The following is a 16,433-nucleotide window of genomic DNA, read 5'->3' on the forward strand; positions in this document are numbered from 1 at the left end:
CATAACTCTATCCCAGAAAAAGCACAAGAACATTTCTAAGAATATAAAAATATGCAGCATTCAAAAGGATAAAATTTACAACTGTCATGCAATCAAATATGATTAGGCTTGCAAAGGTGCAAGACAATACAACCCATAATACGGAGAAAAATCAACCAGTAGAAACAGACCCAGAAATGACACAGATGATGGAATGAGTAGACAGCATTTAAGAGTTGTTATAACTATAGTCCACATTATAACTACATTCCACATTAAAGATAGACCATGATAAGTAGAAATGTGGACGATATAAAAAAGATTCAAATCAAATTCTAGAGATGAAAACTAAATGATCCGATACCAAAAACAAAACAAAACAAAAAACCATAAACACAAAAAACCCACCAAAAAACCAAAACAAACAAACAAACAAACAAACAAACAAACAAAACCTGGGTGGGATTAATAGCAGATGAGACATTACAGAAGAAAAGATTAGTAAACATGAAGAAATAGCAACAGAAACTGCAAAAATGAAAACCAGAGAAAAAAGACTGAAGACAAAAACAAACAGTCCATCAGTGAACTGCGGGCAACTTCAAGCCTAAGGGGGAGGGGTGGGGACTAGGGGTGGATATGTTCATTATCTTGATGGGGATGATGGTTTCACAGGTGTTCACATGTCAAAGCTCATCAAATTGTATGCTTTAGATATACTGCTCTATATCTATGAGACTGGGACTTCAGCCATGTCTCAGCATTAGTGTAACAAAGCAACCAGGAACTAAAATCCCAGATGATGCCACCATGGGAGACAGAAGTGGGGTGAGCAAGGAATGAGTTGGGGAACTAAGTGGAGGAAAGCAATAATTTTCTCAGCTTCTTGTCTATTTGGGAAGAGTGTATATAGATACTTATTAACTGTATATGTTGTTATAAAAATACGTTTTAACGCAAGTATCTTAAACATTTATGGGTAGCCACTGAATGAAGCAAAATAGAATGTATAACTTGAAGCCAACAGAAGAAAAAGTATAGCGAAACATACTGATCAATCCTACTAAGGAAGAAAAAGGAAAAATAAGAAACCTAAAGATAGTAAATATAAATTGAAAATAACTGAATGAAGCTTTTAGTCAAGAAAGTAGAAAAAAACCCCACAAAATAGCCTCTGATAAGCAGAAAGATGGAAGTCATAAACTTAAAGCTGAAATTAAAATGAAAAGGAAAACTATACATTTCATCAGTGAAACCCAAACCTGGTGTTTGAAAAGATCAATAAAATAAACTTTGGCAAGTATTAAGGGGAAAAAAGACAAAAGGTATAAATAACATTAAGAATGAAAAGGGGAGGCAATATTAGAATACATATATTTTTAAATATAAGCAAATATTATTTTTATGCCAATAAAGGTTTTGGTTTTTAAATCAACTTTTTGAAGTATAACTTAGACACAATAAAATGCGTACGTTTCAGGTGTATAATTTGAGGAGTTTTGACAGCTATATAACACTTGTAACCACTGACGCCACAGTCAAGATATAGAATATTTCTGCCAACCAGAAGTTTCCCTGTGTCAGTTCTCAGGCAACCCCTTGCCCTACCTCTTGGCCCCAGGTAACCACTGGCCTGACTTCTATGACTACAGTCTTACCTTTTCTCAAGTTGTGTACAAACTTATACATTTTTGTATAAAGTACGTAATCTTTTATATATGCCTGTTTTACTCAACAAAATAGCTTGGTATTTATTCACGTTGAATAGTTCATTCCATTTAATTTAATTCCTGAGTAGCAGTCTACTACAGATGTTCTACAACTTGCTTATCAGTTAATCTACTAATGAATATAAATAGAGCTGCTATGAAAATTCATGTATAAGTCTTTGTGTGGATATGCGTTTTCACTTCTAAAGAGTGGAACTTCTGGGTCCTATGGTAAGTAAGAAACTGTCATGCAATTGTCCCACCAATAATATATGGAAATTCTAGTTGCTTCACATCCTTGCCAACATTTTAAACCAATATATTGGAAAACCTAAATGAATTAGACAATTTTCTAAAAAATGTAAATTACCAAATTTGACAGAAGGAAAATTAGAAAACTTGAAAAAAAATAATAACCATACAAACTACTGAAATGGTAAACAAGGGCAACCCTATCCGCCAAAGCTATACTAGGGTCAAAGACTTTTACCAGTAAGTTCTACCAAACTGTGAAGGAATAAATAATTCCCATATACTGTTTAATGTGAACAGAGAAAAAGATGGCAGTTCATTCTATCACAATGCTGATACCAACATTTTGTAAGGCTAGCACAAAAATATAATTCAGTATCACTTCAAACAAGGAAGCAAAAAATCTTAAGTTAAAAAAAAGCAATGTTTCTTTTTTTTTTTCAATATATGAAATTTATTGTCAAATTGGTTTCCATACAACACCCAGTGCTCATCCCAAAAAGTGCCCTCCTCAATACCCATCACCCACTCTCCCCTCCCTCCCACCCCCCATCAACCCTCAGTTTGCTCTCAGTTTTTAACAGTCTCTTATGCTTTGGCTCTCTCCCACTCTAACCTCTGTTTTTTTTTTTTTTCCTTCCCCTCCCCCATGGGTTTCTGTTAAGTTTCTCAGGATCCACATAAGAGTGAAACCATATGGTATCTGTCTTTCTCTGTATGGCTTATTTCACTTAGCACCACACTCTCCAGTTCCATCCACGTTGCTACAAAGGGCCATATTTCGTTCTTTCTCATTGCCACGTAGTACTCCATTGTGTATATAAACCACAATTTCTTTATCCATTCATCAGTTGATGGACATTTAGGCTCTTTCCACAATTTGGCTATTGTTGAGAGTGCTGCTATAAACATTGGGGTACAAGTGCCCCTATGCATCAGTACTCCTGTATCCCTTGGGTAAATTCCTAGCAGTGCTATTGCTGGGTCATAGGGTAGGTTTATTTTTAATTTTCTGAGGAACCTCCACACTGTTTTCCAGAGTGGCTGCACCAGTTTGCATTCCCACCAACAGTGCAAGAGGGTTCCCGTTTCTCCACATCCTCTCCAGCATCTATAGCCTCCTGATTTGTTCATTTTGGCCACTCTGACTGGCGTGAGGTGATATCTGAGTGTGGTTTTGATTTGTATTTCCCTGATGAGGAGCGACGTTGAGCCTCTTTTCATGTGCCTGTTGGCCATCCGGATGTCTTCTTTAGAGAAGTGTCCATTCATGTTTTCTGCCCATTTCTTCACTGGGTTATTTGTTTTTCGGGTGTGGAGTTTGGTGAGCTCTTTATAGATTTTGGATACTAGCCCTTTGTCCGATATGTCATTTGCAAAGATCTTTTCCCATTCCGTTGGTTGCCTTTTAGTTTTGTTGGTTGTTTCCTTTGCTGTGCAGAAGCTAAGAAAGCAATGTTTCATGATCAAGAAGAGGTTATACTCAGAAAAGTAGGATGCTTCAAAATTAGAGAAATCCAGCAGGATCATTTATTTAAAAAAATTTTAATATTTATGTATTTTTGAGAGAGAGACAGAGACAGCACGAGCAGGGGAAGGGCAAAGAGAGAGAGAAGGAGACACAGAATCTGAAGCAGGCTCCAGGCTCTGAGTCATCAGCACAGACCCCGATGAAGGGCTAGAATCCACCAACCTAGATCATGAGCGGAGTTGAAGTTGGGGGTTTAATCCACTGAACTACCCAGGCGCCCCCCAGCAGTATCATGTATTATATTAACAAATTAAAGAATAAAACCATATGATCATCTGAAATGATCCACAAAAAGCATTTAATACGTTTTCAACTCCTATTCTTGACTTAAAAACATATACGATGGGTCGCCTGGGTGGCTCAGTCGGTTGAACCACCGGACTTCTGCTCAGGTTGTGATCTTGCGGCTTCCTGAGTTCCAGCCCCGAATCACGCTCTCTACTGTCGGTGCCGAGCCCGCTTCGGATCCTTTGTCACTCTCTTTCAAAAATAAAATAAAAAACATTTAAAATATATATACATCAACATGTATACACATGCTTAATAAACTGAACTCATAAGGGGATTTCTTTGTGAAGCATATATAACACTGAAACCAAAGCCTTCTGTATACCAGCAGTATACAGCAGTTACCAGCAGTAACCAATTAAAAGATGCAAGTTTCCATAGCAGCTACAAATATATTCCTGACCTTTCTGAGGAAACCTATAAAATTTTATTCAAGGACGTTATTTATGTTTTTTTTTTTTCAGGGACATTATTTTAAATCTCAGCTTTTTATTGTCGGTTTTCTTCCTCACATATTGCAAACTGCTTTGTAAAACCCCATGTTCTTTGCAACCATAACGAGTGTAATTTAAGAACGGGGCGGGGGGACGAAAAGGCAACAACACCCCCCGCCCCGCGCGCCCCATATTGGTTGATGCACTTGTTCCGTCACCTTCCTTCTCAAACTCCCCCCATTAGATTGTAAACTTCTTGGGGGAAAAGATCTTGTTTGTCGCGCTCCTGTCTCTTTCCCCCACCCAACACCTTTCACAGTGCTTGACACAGAGCTGGCCTTTTACAGTCGTAAAACATGAAAGAACCTGAACAACTCTCCAGGCCTGCTTTTCTCGACCTACTTTAACACATACTACGCAACAATGTACAGGAATTGCGCCGAGCCTTCCACGTGACAGCACACGCACCCACGCCTCATCCCAGCCAATCAGAATGCTTTGCACCTGTGACCGAGCTCCGCCCCCCACCCTCCACCCCACCCCCACTGCTCCACGAGGCGGCCTCGGACTGCTTTTCTCCCGGCAAGGCCAATGCGGCTGCGCACCGCGCCCTGATTGGTTGAGCGCCGCAGGCCTTCGCGCGCAGGCGCCCGCCTCGGTTACTAAGGGCGGGAGCCCGGCGAGGGCGCCGGCGGCGGCTTGTGCTGTCTCAGGCCCGGGTCGTCGAATCTTGGCCTCGCTCGCCATGCCAAACCGCAGGACCAGCCGTAATGCTTACTATTTCTTTGTGCAGGAGAAGATCCCCGAACTACGGCGGCGAGGCCTGCCCGTGGCTCGCGTAGCTGATGCCATCCCCTACTGCTCTGCTGACTGGGCGGTAAGTAAGGCTGGCGGGGGGGGGGGGGCAATGGGGGGCAGAGGGGGTAGAGCAGGCAGTTGGGCAGGTGAGAGGGCGAGGAGGGAAGGATAGAGGCCTCGAAGAGACCAGTGACCCCTTGGCCCCTGCTGGAGGGGAAGGAAGTCCGGCCCTAAGGCAAACCGACGCGGAAACTTCCTGGAAAGTCTAGGCTTCCGCGTCTGGGGCCTAGGGCACTCGGTCCTCATTGCCGCTTCTCTCCTTTCTGTCCCCAAGCTCCTGAGGGAGGAAGAAAAGGAGAAGTATGCAGAAATGGCTCGGGAGTGGAGAGCAGCCCAGGGAAAGGACTCTGGGCCTTCGGAGAAGCAGGTACATTTAGAGAAGAGCAGTTACCTGCTTGGCACATAGGCGTGTTCAGTAAATGCTGGAGGAGTGAATGGGTGAAGGGTAGGCTGGTGGGTGATTTGGGTTAATGCAAAGAAGGATTTTTTTTTCTTTTTCCTGGTGTCAGAATGCCTGTTAAAAAGCCAACGGGCTCCCTGGGCACCTGGCTGGCTTGGTTGGTGGAACATGCGACTCTTGATCTCAGGGTTGTGAGTTCAGCCCCACATTGGGCAGGGAGCCTACTGGAAAAAATTTAAAGAGCCAACAGGTTCCCTAGCTAGGGCAAACCACACGTTGTTATTTGGTGGTGTGAAATCACCAAACAGGGAAATCCCTATTCGGAAACCTGCAACCAATAAAGCATGATCAGCAATGGGGGAGGTGGGTTTTAGGATTTGTACTAGATGATCTTTAAGGGTTCCTTTCAACCCCTTTATGATTAAAGACTCCCTTTTTGAATGTTGAAAAGTAGCTTGGACCATTCTGTCTTTTTAAATGACACTTGGAACCAGACCAGTTGTTGTGTTTGAAATTTGGAAATAACAAAACTTGCACATGCTGATGAAGGTTAATGTGCCTTATAGTAAGAATTGAATAAAGTTTATTTAGGTAAAGTTATGACTAGTAAAATGATAAAGTACTAAAAAATTTTCTTGTTGATTTGTATCAGGAAAATGCAGGGTTGGGGTGCCTGGGTAGCTCAGTTGGTTAAGTGGCTGACTTTGGCTCAGGTCATGATCTCAGGGTTTGTGAGTTCAAGCTCCTCATTAGCTCTCTGCTGTCAGCTAGGATCCTCTGTCCCTCCACCGTGTGCATGCTCTCTCAAAAATAAATAAACATGGAAAAAAAAAATTCAGGGTAGTTGTGGACTTTTCTCCTCCCTCTGTGTTCTTTCCATTCTTACATAGTAAAATTCCATTCTTTTTTTTAAACTGTCAACATCGGATTGAAGTTCAAGAGAGCTTTGCTTGCTTTAGGTTTGAGAGATTTTTTTATTTTGTAGATGTATATTTGAGTAGAAGCTCTAATCAGTTGCATTGGTACTTAGTTATACTTGTAGGCTTTGATTTTTTTTTTTAACTATAATTTCTTATAAGAAATTTCCTCTCCTAATGTAAGCCATGTTGTGTACATACCTCATTGAGACTTGGAGTCAGCATGATTGGGTTTTTATTTTTAGCAAAAATCGTGTTAAAGTACTTTGTCGAACAATGTTCTTTTGGCCACTGGGCTGGCATATATTATGTGATTCAGTGGGATTGATTTAGGTTATCAGTAGTGGGCATTAAAAAATTTTTTTTGGATTATCAGTAGTGGGCACATGGTTTTCAGGAATAGTTGAATTGGTTGTTTACTCATCTTTTGGTTCAGAATATTTACAGATTTTGCCCTTGTCTCCCTTTGGGTTGTTGGTGTCACTGACAGATATGTGTTTATTTACTCATTGGGGTTCATTGGCCTAGAGAGGTTACTGAAGTAATCTATGAGCTGTTTTTGTTATTTTGCTAACTTTAAGTATATGTATAAAGTGACCAGTAAGAGTTTAAGAATGTGATGAATTCTCTTCCTCTTTAGAAACCTTTTTCTACCCCACTGAGGAGGCCAGGCATGCTTGTACCAAAGCAGAATGTTTCACCCCCGGATATGTCAAGTTTGTCTCTAAAAAGTGATCAAGGTATAATAATCCTAAAATGTTTTGCTTAGATAAATGTGGGTGCTCAAATTGATCAAATGATCAGTAAATATATGTTCTGTTCATTTGGGTCCTGCATTTCAAAATAACTGACTACAAGTGTTCAAATTATAGTGGTGCTAAAGTTGTAAAAGATGAGCTAATTTGCGTTTGTTGAAATAACACTGGAGAGGTTTTGTTTTATACAAAAATCTGGTCTCTTGGTTAATAACCACTTCATGTGTTACTAAATATACTTCTTAGATTTAAGTGTTTATAACTAGACCCTTAAAATACATTTAAATTACAAAGAAAAGGTTGAATTATTGAGTTGGCCTGGAAAAGAATGTAGCTAATAAGAGCCCTTGTTATTCCTTCTGGCTGTTTTTATTGTGTTATGAATTTGTTGAAGATTAATAAACTTTTAACAGTCTTAATTGTGGCCAATCCTGGTGTATAAAACCCTTCTCACAATCTCCTATTTCTTTCTTCCTTTAGAGAATTTATTGGTGTTCTTATGTAAATTGGTAAAAAGTAAAGAGTGAACTAAATTGTCCATAGTTTATATCATGCAGTTTTTCTACACTGATTCTACTTGGCTTTATTTCCCAAACCTCTTGAATTTGTTGAATATGGGTCACAGCTTTTCTTAAGTCATTCCTGAAATTCAAGGCATATGTCTAACTAAATTATGTAGAGCTGGCTGCAAATTTGAATAATTTTGTTGCTTCATGCAGAGTGGTTACCACTGTAATCCTTGATAAGTATAATTATAAAAATTTTGATTCGTTTATCTGGTACAGATAATTAGTTTTCTCATTTCCAGCTCATTTAGGATTATAGGAACACAAGGAAAACGGTTCTAAAACTTTCTTTTGTAGAGGGGTAAGCTCTCATCTATTTGTGCTGTCTTACTGCTTTTTTTTTCTTTTTATTTTTTTAGCTCTCCTTGGAGGCATTTTTTATTTTTTGAACATTTTTAGCCATGGTGAACTACCTCCTCATTGTGAACAGCGCTTCCTCCCTTGTGAAATAGGCTGTGTTAAATATTCTCTCCAAGAAGGTATTATGGCAGATTTCCACAGTTTTATAAATCCTGGTAAGTAGAGTGGGTAGATGCTAGATCTTAAAAAGTATGCATTTTATCTTGAGTTTATTTAACAATATTTGTTTTCTTAAAGGCTGATGCACAGTTGAGTTCCTAAAATGTAACAAGACTTCATCATAATCGGTTGAAAAATCATTAAGAATTAGGTGTTTACACGGGGCTTTTTAGTTGAAGCTTTTAACCTCAAGAAAGCATTAGAGTTGGGTGGATGGTATACCTGAAAATGTGTATGTAGCCTGGCATTTGCTTGCCTATGGCCTTATGTCTTGGAATTTTCTAAAAGCTTTTTATGCCTTTGCTCTTATTTTTTTAACCCATCCTTTATCTTGGCGATCACTAGTTTTTAACTTGATGTTGCTTTGTAACCTTCAGCAAAGTTATTAACCTTTCTGAATTTACTAGCTTATCAGTAAAGTGGGAATAATTCCTATTGTTGGCTGCTCTAAGGAATACAAGAGAAGGTATGGAAATAGCCTAGTACTTAATAGCTTCTCAGATGTTCTCAATACTTTTTTTTTTCTGGATATTCCACTCAAGCAAAAGAGGTAGTAATGAAGACAGGATTCAATTCAGTTACCAAGAGGATAAAGGACCAGTAATACTTTTTAAGGCAAGGAGGGGAACTATATAGGGAGAAGAGTAAAGGGAAAGAGGTTGAGGAGAGAACTTCATCTTTAGTTTTGTCAGTTGCTTTAAAATTCATTAGTACAGGGGCGCCTGGGTGGCTCGGTCGGTTAAGCGGCCGACTTCGGCTCGGGTCATGATCTCGCGGTCCGTGAGTTCGAGCCCCGCGTCGGGCTCTGTGCTGACCGCTCAGAGCCTGGAGCCTGTAGCCTGTTTCGGATTCTGTGTCTCCCTCTCTCTGTGACCCTCCCCCGTTCATGCTCTGTCTCTCTCTGTCTCAAAAATAAATAAACGTTTAAAAAAAAAAAAATTAAAAAAAAATAAAATTCATTAGTACAGGCCAGCACTTTTCCTTGTGTTTAGATGACAGAAAAACTAAAAACTAATTATCCTACTCACACCTGTGAGAGTTGTTGCTTAGAATAAGTTAAATAACTATTTTTCTTCATATGGTTACAAAAAATTAAAAAGATAGAATTTGGAGACTTTTTTTTTTTTTTTTTTTTTTAAACATACATGAATACCTGTATCAAGGGCCTTCTGGACCCCTCGTTAAGGCTTCTTTAGCCCAAGCTTTCTTTACCTAGTGTTTTTTTCTGTAACTTTTTATGTACATATAAAGTTTATTTTGAGAGACAGCCCATGGGGGGTGAGGAGAGAGGGAGAGAGAGAATCCCAAGCAGGGCTCCATCCCATGACATTGTGACCTGAGCTGAAACCAAGGGCCAGACACTTAACCGACTGAGCAGCCCAAGTGCCCCCTACTAGTAACTTCCTTTTTAAAACAGCTTAGACAATATGCCAAAATTCTTTAATACTCCTCATTCCTCTGGGTAAAACAAAACAAATCTCTATGAAAATTTAATCGTTTGTGTTTTCACATAGCAGTAACAGTTACCTACCTATGTTATTTATGACTTGATCATCCTATGAAATATTGCTATAGCAAAACCAGAGAACTTCTCTCAACAAAATATTTTGTATTCTAGGTGAAATTCCACGAGGATTTCGGTTTCATTGTCAGGCTGCAAGTAAGTATAAATGAATGGGGTAGAATATAGGCATTGAATGTGTATGTACCTGATTAAGACTTACTGCTTTAAATGAACACGTAAAACATAATTTGGAGGAAGAATAATCTTACTGTTGGAGACTCTTCATAGAATTGATAGATGGTGCCTGTGATCCTTAAAAACCTGAAAATGAAATAGATTTGTGGGACACCAAAGGATATGACTGTATACCTAAGCTCTGAACTAAACTCTTTTAGAAACTGGGTTTTAGCAAGTTCCCTCTGTGATTAGAATGAAAATCGTGATAATAATTTAATTTTTTATTTATATTCAAAATTATCATTGTTTTAAGTTTTTTTTTTTTACTTAAAAATGCTAAGTTTTTCAAATATGCATGATAAGCAGCTATTATGTAACATTTATAATGCTGTTCTTCATAAATGAAGAGAACGTTTTAGAGTCACTTTTAATTACGTCCTTTGAGTTTTTTCCAGTCTTCGTGAAAAATATGTATTAGTCCTTTTTTTGTTTTGCCTGGGATCAGGGCCATAGACTGTGGAACAAGGTAAGGGCAAATTTTTTTAGTTGATTCCTTTATGTAGCTTTGAATGAAAAAAAACGTATAAAGCAGAAGAATTCTGTTGTAGTTTTTGAAGTGTGAACCTAGCTAATCTCCCCACGTATTACGTCATCTGAGGTTATTCAACTAAGTAGGTGGTAGTAAAACAAAAATAGAAGCTTAGCTGGTGAATTAACTTCACTTTTTTACTTAAGCTGTTTCTGGTTTGTTCATCTGTTGAGTGCATTGGAATCCCTGCAATTTGCCAGACATTCATTTGTGAGAGTGCCACTGGCTTACTGTTTATTATTCTGGTTCTGATAAGTACTTGATTTAAAAAAAAAAGTTTTTAAGGCTTATTTTTACAACATTTTCAAGTCAACCCGATTAACAGAAAGTGTGGTTCTTAAAAACCTATTAAAGACTCTAGAAGGGTTTTCTTAATATGTTATTTTAAACTAATTAAAATTGAACACTGTTCATTCAGGAAACTTAGATCTTTTGGAGCTCGTCAATTTAGACATGTCTTAAATTGCCAATTTGATAACGCTGGGAAATGTGCCAGTTAAATAAAATAAATGATTCTATTAGAGTGATGGCTGTGTCGACATAATAACTAAAAGTGCTTATGCTAGTGTAATCAACCTGATGCTTAGGAAAAGATCATGTTTCAAAGGGGAACATGCTGAAGCAAATTTTCATGTGGATGCAGTGTAAGTAGTAGCTAAGGAATGTACATGTAGATCTTTCAAATGCTCCTGTGCTATCTGGCCTTTTATGAAATATGTGTAAGTGAATCGAGGGAATACTTCATGGATGGGTGTTATGGTTTAGCACATTAGAATCAAAGAATTTCAAGAGATTTCGGTACGGAATCCATTAATTTCCCCACCCCCACTGCCTTGCTTTTCTCTGAAAAGGTGCTTCAGATTCTGCATGAGAGTGTGGGAGTAGGAGGTCTTGGACCTTCTCTCTCTCCCCCCAACTTTAACCAGAGGAGCTCTGCTTCTGTCCATTTTAGTGGTGAATTTTCTTGAGAGAAGTTCTGCTTTAAAAAAAAGCAAAGTTTTGAAAACTGCTTTTGGCTTCCCGTACAAAAGGTCTATCAGCTTTTAAAATTAGTCTTCATACACAAAGAGTATAACATTGACTTAAAGTATAAAGAACGTTAATGAACAGCTGTGCATTCACCAGTCAGCTGAAGAAACAATAGCAGTGCCCTATCATTGAAGGTCCCTGTAGCTCTCCTTGATTGCATCCCCCTCCCTTTTTATGAGAGAGACACTATTTGGAATTTTGTGCTAATCATTTTTTCTGAATAGTTTTATTGTGAATACATATGTATTTAAATGGTGTATTTAGGGGCACCTAGGTGGCTCATTTGGTTAAGCGTCCAACTTCAGCTCAGGTCATGATCTCACAGTTCCTGAGTTCAAGCCCTCCATCGGGTTCTCTGCTGTCAGCATGAAGCCCACTTTGGATCCTCTGTTCCTCGCTCTCTGTCCCTCCCCTGCTTGCTCGCTCTCGCTCTCTCTCTCTCTCTCTCTCTTAAAAATAAATAAACATTAAAAAAAATTAAAAGGTGTATTTAATTTTGTTTTTTTTGAACTTGTATGTAATTAACATTGTGTGCTTGTTTCCATACCTGTATTTGTTTTTTTAACTCAGCATTACCTTTCCCCAAATTTGTATTGGAGTGTCTTATATTGGTTTGGGGAATTTTATTATGTATCTGCTTACTGACTTAATTACAGGTACCTATTTTCAGTGTATGCATTGTATTTATTTATTTTTTTTACTGTCATTGTGGCGTCTTTCAATGAACAGAAGTTATTTTTAATTTAGTAAATGTATCCTCCTTTCCCTTAGGGTTTTGAGGGTTCTTAATGTCTTACTTAAGAATCTTCTTCTACCTGCAGGCGATAAAGATAGCTTTTATTAAGTTTTGTTTTTCATATCCCAAGTTCTTATTCCACCTGGCACTGACTTGTGTAATGGTGTGAAATAGAGGTTCTGTTTCTTTTTTTTTTCCTGTGTAGATAATTAGTTGTCTCAGCATCATTTATTATTACTGGTTTTTTTTTTTTTTTTTTTTTTAATGTTTGTTTATTTTGAGAGAGTGCATTCAGGCGAGCAGGAGAGAGAGAATCCCAAGCAGCCTCCATGCTCAGTGAAGAGCAGGACTCAGGGCTTGAACTCCAGATCCATGAGATCATGACCTGAGCTGAAATCAAGAGTCAGACGCTCAACCGACTGAGCCACTGAGCCATGGTGCCCCTCAGCGTCATTTATTAAATAATCAGCTTGTTCCTCAGTATGTAGTGCCACATTTCTGCAGATGCATGGGTCTTTGTGATATATTTATTTTGTTCTGTTGGTCTACTTGTGTTTTTTGTTTTTTGTTTTTTTTGGTGTTCATACCATTGAATACAGTATTTTGATAATATTTACTTAGACAAGTTCCTTGACTTTGTTTTGGAACATCACAGCTATTCTTGACCCTTTGCTCTTCCATACAATTCAGAGTATCATGCTTCACAAAAAGCTTTGTTGAAATTTAGATTGGAATCACCTTTAAATCTTTAGATCATTTTGGACAAAACGGACAACTTCATGATACTCTGTGAACATGGGGCTACATTTTAATTTTGGATCTGTGATGCCTTATAATCCTCATAATTTTCTTCACAGTGATCTTACTATCTCATTAAATTTATAGCTTATAAATTTTATGATTTATAATGTTTCTTGAAATTATATTTTTATTTACTCTTATGTTTTAGTTTTATCCAACCATTGCTGAACTATAATTCTTGAGTTTGGTCAATTTTTTAGATCTGTGAAATGATGTTTTTCCTAATCTATATATTTTTTATTAAAAATTAAAAATTTTTAAATGTTTATTTTTTGAGAGAAACAGAGATAGAATGTGAGTGGGTTAGGGGCAGAGAGAGAGGGAGACGCTGAATCCGAAGCAGGCTCCAGGCTCTGAGCTGTCAGCACAGACCCTGACGCGGGGCTCCAACCCACGAGCCATGAGATCATGACCTAAGCTGAAGTTGGTCACTCAACTGACGGAGCCACCCAGGCGCCCCTATTTTTTTATTTAAAATTTTAAAAGTGTGTGTAACTGTGCTGGTTAGGAACTCTAGTTTTTAATGTTTCATCGGTGAGTATGTTGTTGGCTGTAGTTTTTTCTTCTCTTATTTTTCGTATGCACTTTTTTTTTAATGCAAGTTAACATAGTGTAGTATTGGTTTCAGAAGTAGAATTTAGTGATTTATCACTTACATATAACACCCAGAGCTCATCCCATTAAATGCCCTCCTCCTTAATGCCCGTCACCCATCCCCTACCCACCTCCCTTCCAGCAACCCTCAGTTTGTTCTCTGTATTTAAGAGTCTCTTACGGTTTGCTTCCCTCTCTGTTTTCATCTTATTTTTCCTTCCCTTCCCCTATGGTCATCTGTCGTATTTCTTAAATTCCACACAGGAGTGAAATCATACGAGATCTGTCTTTTCTCTGACTTACTTCGCTTAGTGTGATACACTTGTAGTTCTATCTATGCTGTTGTAAATTGCAAGATTTCATTCTTTTTGGTTGCTGAATAATATTCCCTTGTACCACATTTTCTTTATCCATTCATCAGTCGATGGACATTTTGGCTTTCTCCATAATTTGGCTGTTGTTGGTAGTGCTGCTATAAACATTGTGGTGCATGTGCCCCTTTAATCAGTATTTTTATATCCTTTGGATAAATACCTATTAGTGCAATTGTTGGGTTGTAGGGTAGTTCTATTTTTAATTTTTTGAGGAACCTCCATACTGTTTTCCAAAGTGGCTGCACCAGTTTGCATTCCCGCCAACAGTGCAAGAGGATTCCCCTTTCTCTGCACCCTCGCCAACATCTGTTGTTTGCTGAGTTGTTAATTTTAACCATTCTAACAGGTGTGAGGTGGTATCTCGTAGTTTTGATTTGTATTTCCTTGATGATGAGTGATGTTGAGCATCTTTTCATGTGTCCGCCTTCTGGATGTCTTCTTTAGAAAAGTGTATTCATGTCTGCTACCCATTGCTTCACTGGATTACTTGTTTTTTGGGTGTTGAGTTTGTTAAGTTTTTTATAGATTTTGTATACTGACCCTTTATCTGATACATCGTTTGCAAATATCCGTTCCCATTCTGTCCGTTGCCTTTTAGTTTTGTTGATTTTATTTCCTTCACTTGCAGAAGCACAGAGGTCCCAATAGTTCATTTTTACTTTTTGTTTCCCTTGCCACTGGAGACCGTGTAAAGAAGTTGCTGCGGTCAAGGTCAAATAGGTTCCTGCCTGTGTTCTCCTGTAGGATTTTGATTATTTCCTGTCTCACATTTTGGTCTTTTGGCCATTTTGAATTTATTTTCATGTGTGGTTTAAGAAAATGGTCCAGTTTCATTCTTCTGCATGCCTCTGTCCAGTTTTTCCAACACCATTTGCTTGAAGAGACTGTCTTTCTTCATTGGATATTTTTTCCTGCTTTGTCGAAGATTAGTTGGCCATACATTTGTGGGTCCGTTTCTGAGTTCTCTGTTCTGTTCCATTGATGATCTATGTGTCTGTTTTTGTGTCAGTACTATACTGTCTTGTTGATTACAGCTTTGTAATATAGCTTGAAGTCCAGAATTGGGATGCCTCCAGCTTTGGTTTTCTATTTTAACATTACTCTGGCTGACATTATTTTGGGGTCTTTTCTGATTCCATATATTAGTGCATTAGTATATACTCCTGATCAGGGTAAAGATGTTCCCTTCTACTCCCAGTTTGGTTAGAGATATCAGTTGCACATTTTAATGAATAGTTTTTCTGTATCTCAGGTGATTTGTGTCTTTTTGTTCATCTGGTAATTTGCTAATGCTAAACCAACCTTACATTCCAGCAATAAACCCATTATAGTGACTGTATAGCTCTTAAATTGATGAATTTGGTTTGCTAATATTTTGTTTTAGGATTTGTACGTTCATGTTAAAGACTTTGATTAATCTTACCTAATTTTGTTCTCAAGGTTATTTTGCCATCCTAAAATGGGTTAGAGAATGTGTCTTCAGTTTAATTTACCTTTGGTTCTCTTTTATGGTTCTGCTAAAATAATCTATTTTTTACTTCTCTGAACATTTAAAGCCTTATGTCTGAAAAACATAGGGATCTTTTTGTTGGGGGGGGGGGGTCTGTTGGTTATCTTGATGTCAAGATACCTGTTCTCTTCATATGTCTTATTTTTTTCTCCCCCACCCCCATCTGATTATTTTTGAGGGCTGAACAGTACATAGAAAAACTTGTTATTCTTCTCTGAAGAAAATTTGTGACTGCTTCTGGCAGAAAGATGCTGTCAGTAGCCATCTCAGAGTACCTTAATCCAATTTCAGGGATTGAAATAATGTAAAATTGGGTTCATATCTATTAAGAGTCTATTTCTGATCTCTAAAAAGGGGGGGAAGGTAGACAGATTACCACCAAAGGATCATCTGTAAAATTTGCAATTGACTTGAATATAAACAGTGGAAGCAAGAAGGCAATTGAATATTCTTTTAATTATAATTTTTAATATACACAAGTAATACTAGAGTAATACTTTTTAATGTCTTATTTACCTATTTGAGAGAAAGGGATGGAGTATGAGAGGGGAAGGGGGAGAGAGAGAGGGAGAGAGAATACCAAGCAGGCTCCATGTTGTCAGTACAAAGCCCAACGCGGGGCTCAAACCCACAGACCGTGAGATCATGACCTGAGCTGAATACAAGAGATGGATGATTAACTGACTGAGCCACCCAGGTGGTCCTACAGTAATATTTTTTTTTTTTAAAGGTTTTATTTTTAAGTAATCTCCACACCCAGCATGAGGCTCTAATCCACAACTCAAAGACCAAGAGTCACATGCTCCACCAACTGAGCCAGCCAGGCGCCCCCGGAGTAATAGTTTTAATTCTTATATATCTAGGTCTTTTGAAACTGCTCAGTTTATCAGACTCTAAATCTCCTCTTCCAG

At 38.2% G+C, this 16,433-nt stretch overlaps 1 protein-coding gene across 1 annotated transcript in view; it reads left to right on the top strand.

Annotated features, from left to right (window-relative positions):
• The first annotated feature begins 4,781 nt into the window (after window positions 1–4,781).
• MAEL (maelstrom spermatogenic transposon silencer) overlaps window positions 4,782–16,433 on the top strand; it is a 39,031-nt gene continuing 27,379 nt past the window's right edge. Inside the window, exons 1-5 of the mRNA XM_078440742.2 lie at window positions 4,782–5,070; window positions 5,326–5,418; window positions 7,009–7,108; window positions 8,049–8,204; window positions 9,827–9,868. Of these exons, the coding sequence (XP_078296868.1) occupies window positions 4,939–5,070; window positions 5,326–5,418; window positions 7,009–7,108; window positions 8,049–8,204; window positions 9,827–9,868 (523 nt within the window). The 5' untranslated portion in view covers window positions 4,782–4,938. The remainder of the gene's footprint in view (window positions 5,071–5,325; window positions 5,419–7,008; window positions 7,109–8,048; window positions 8,205–9,826; window positions 9,869–16,433) is intronic.

Source organism: Panthera onca, chromosome F1 (assembly GCF_046562875.1).
Source record: "Panthera onca isolate mPanOnc1 chromosome F1, mPanOnc1 haplotype 2, whole genome shotgun sequence".
Lineage (NCBI taxonomy): Eukaryota > Metazoa > Chordata > Mammalia > Carnivora > Felidae > Panthera > Panthera onca.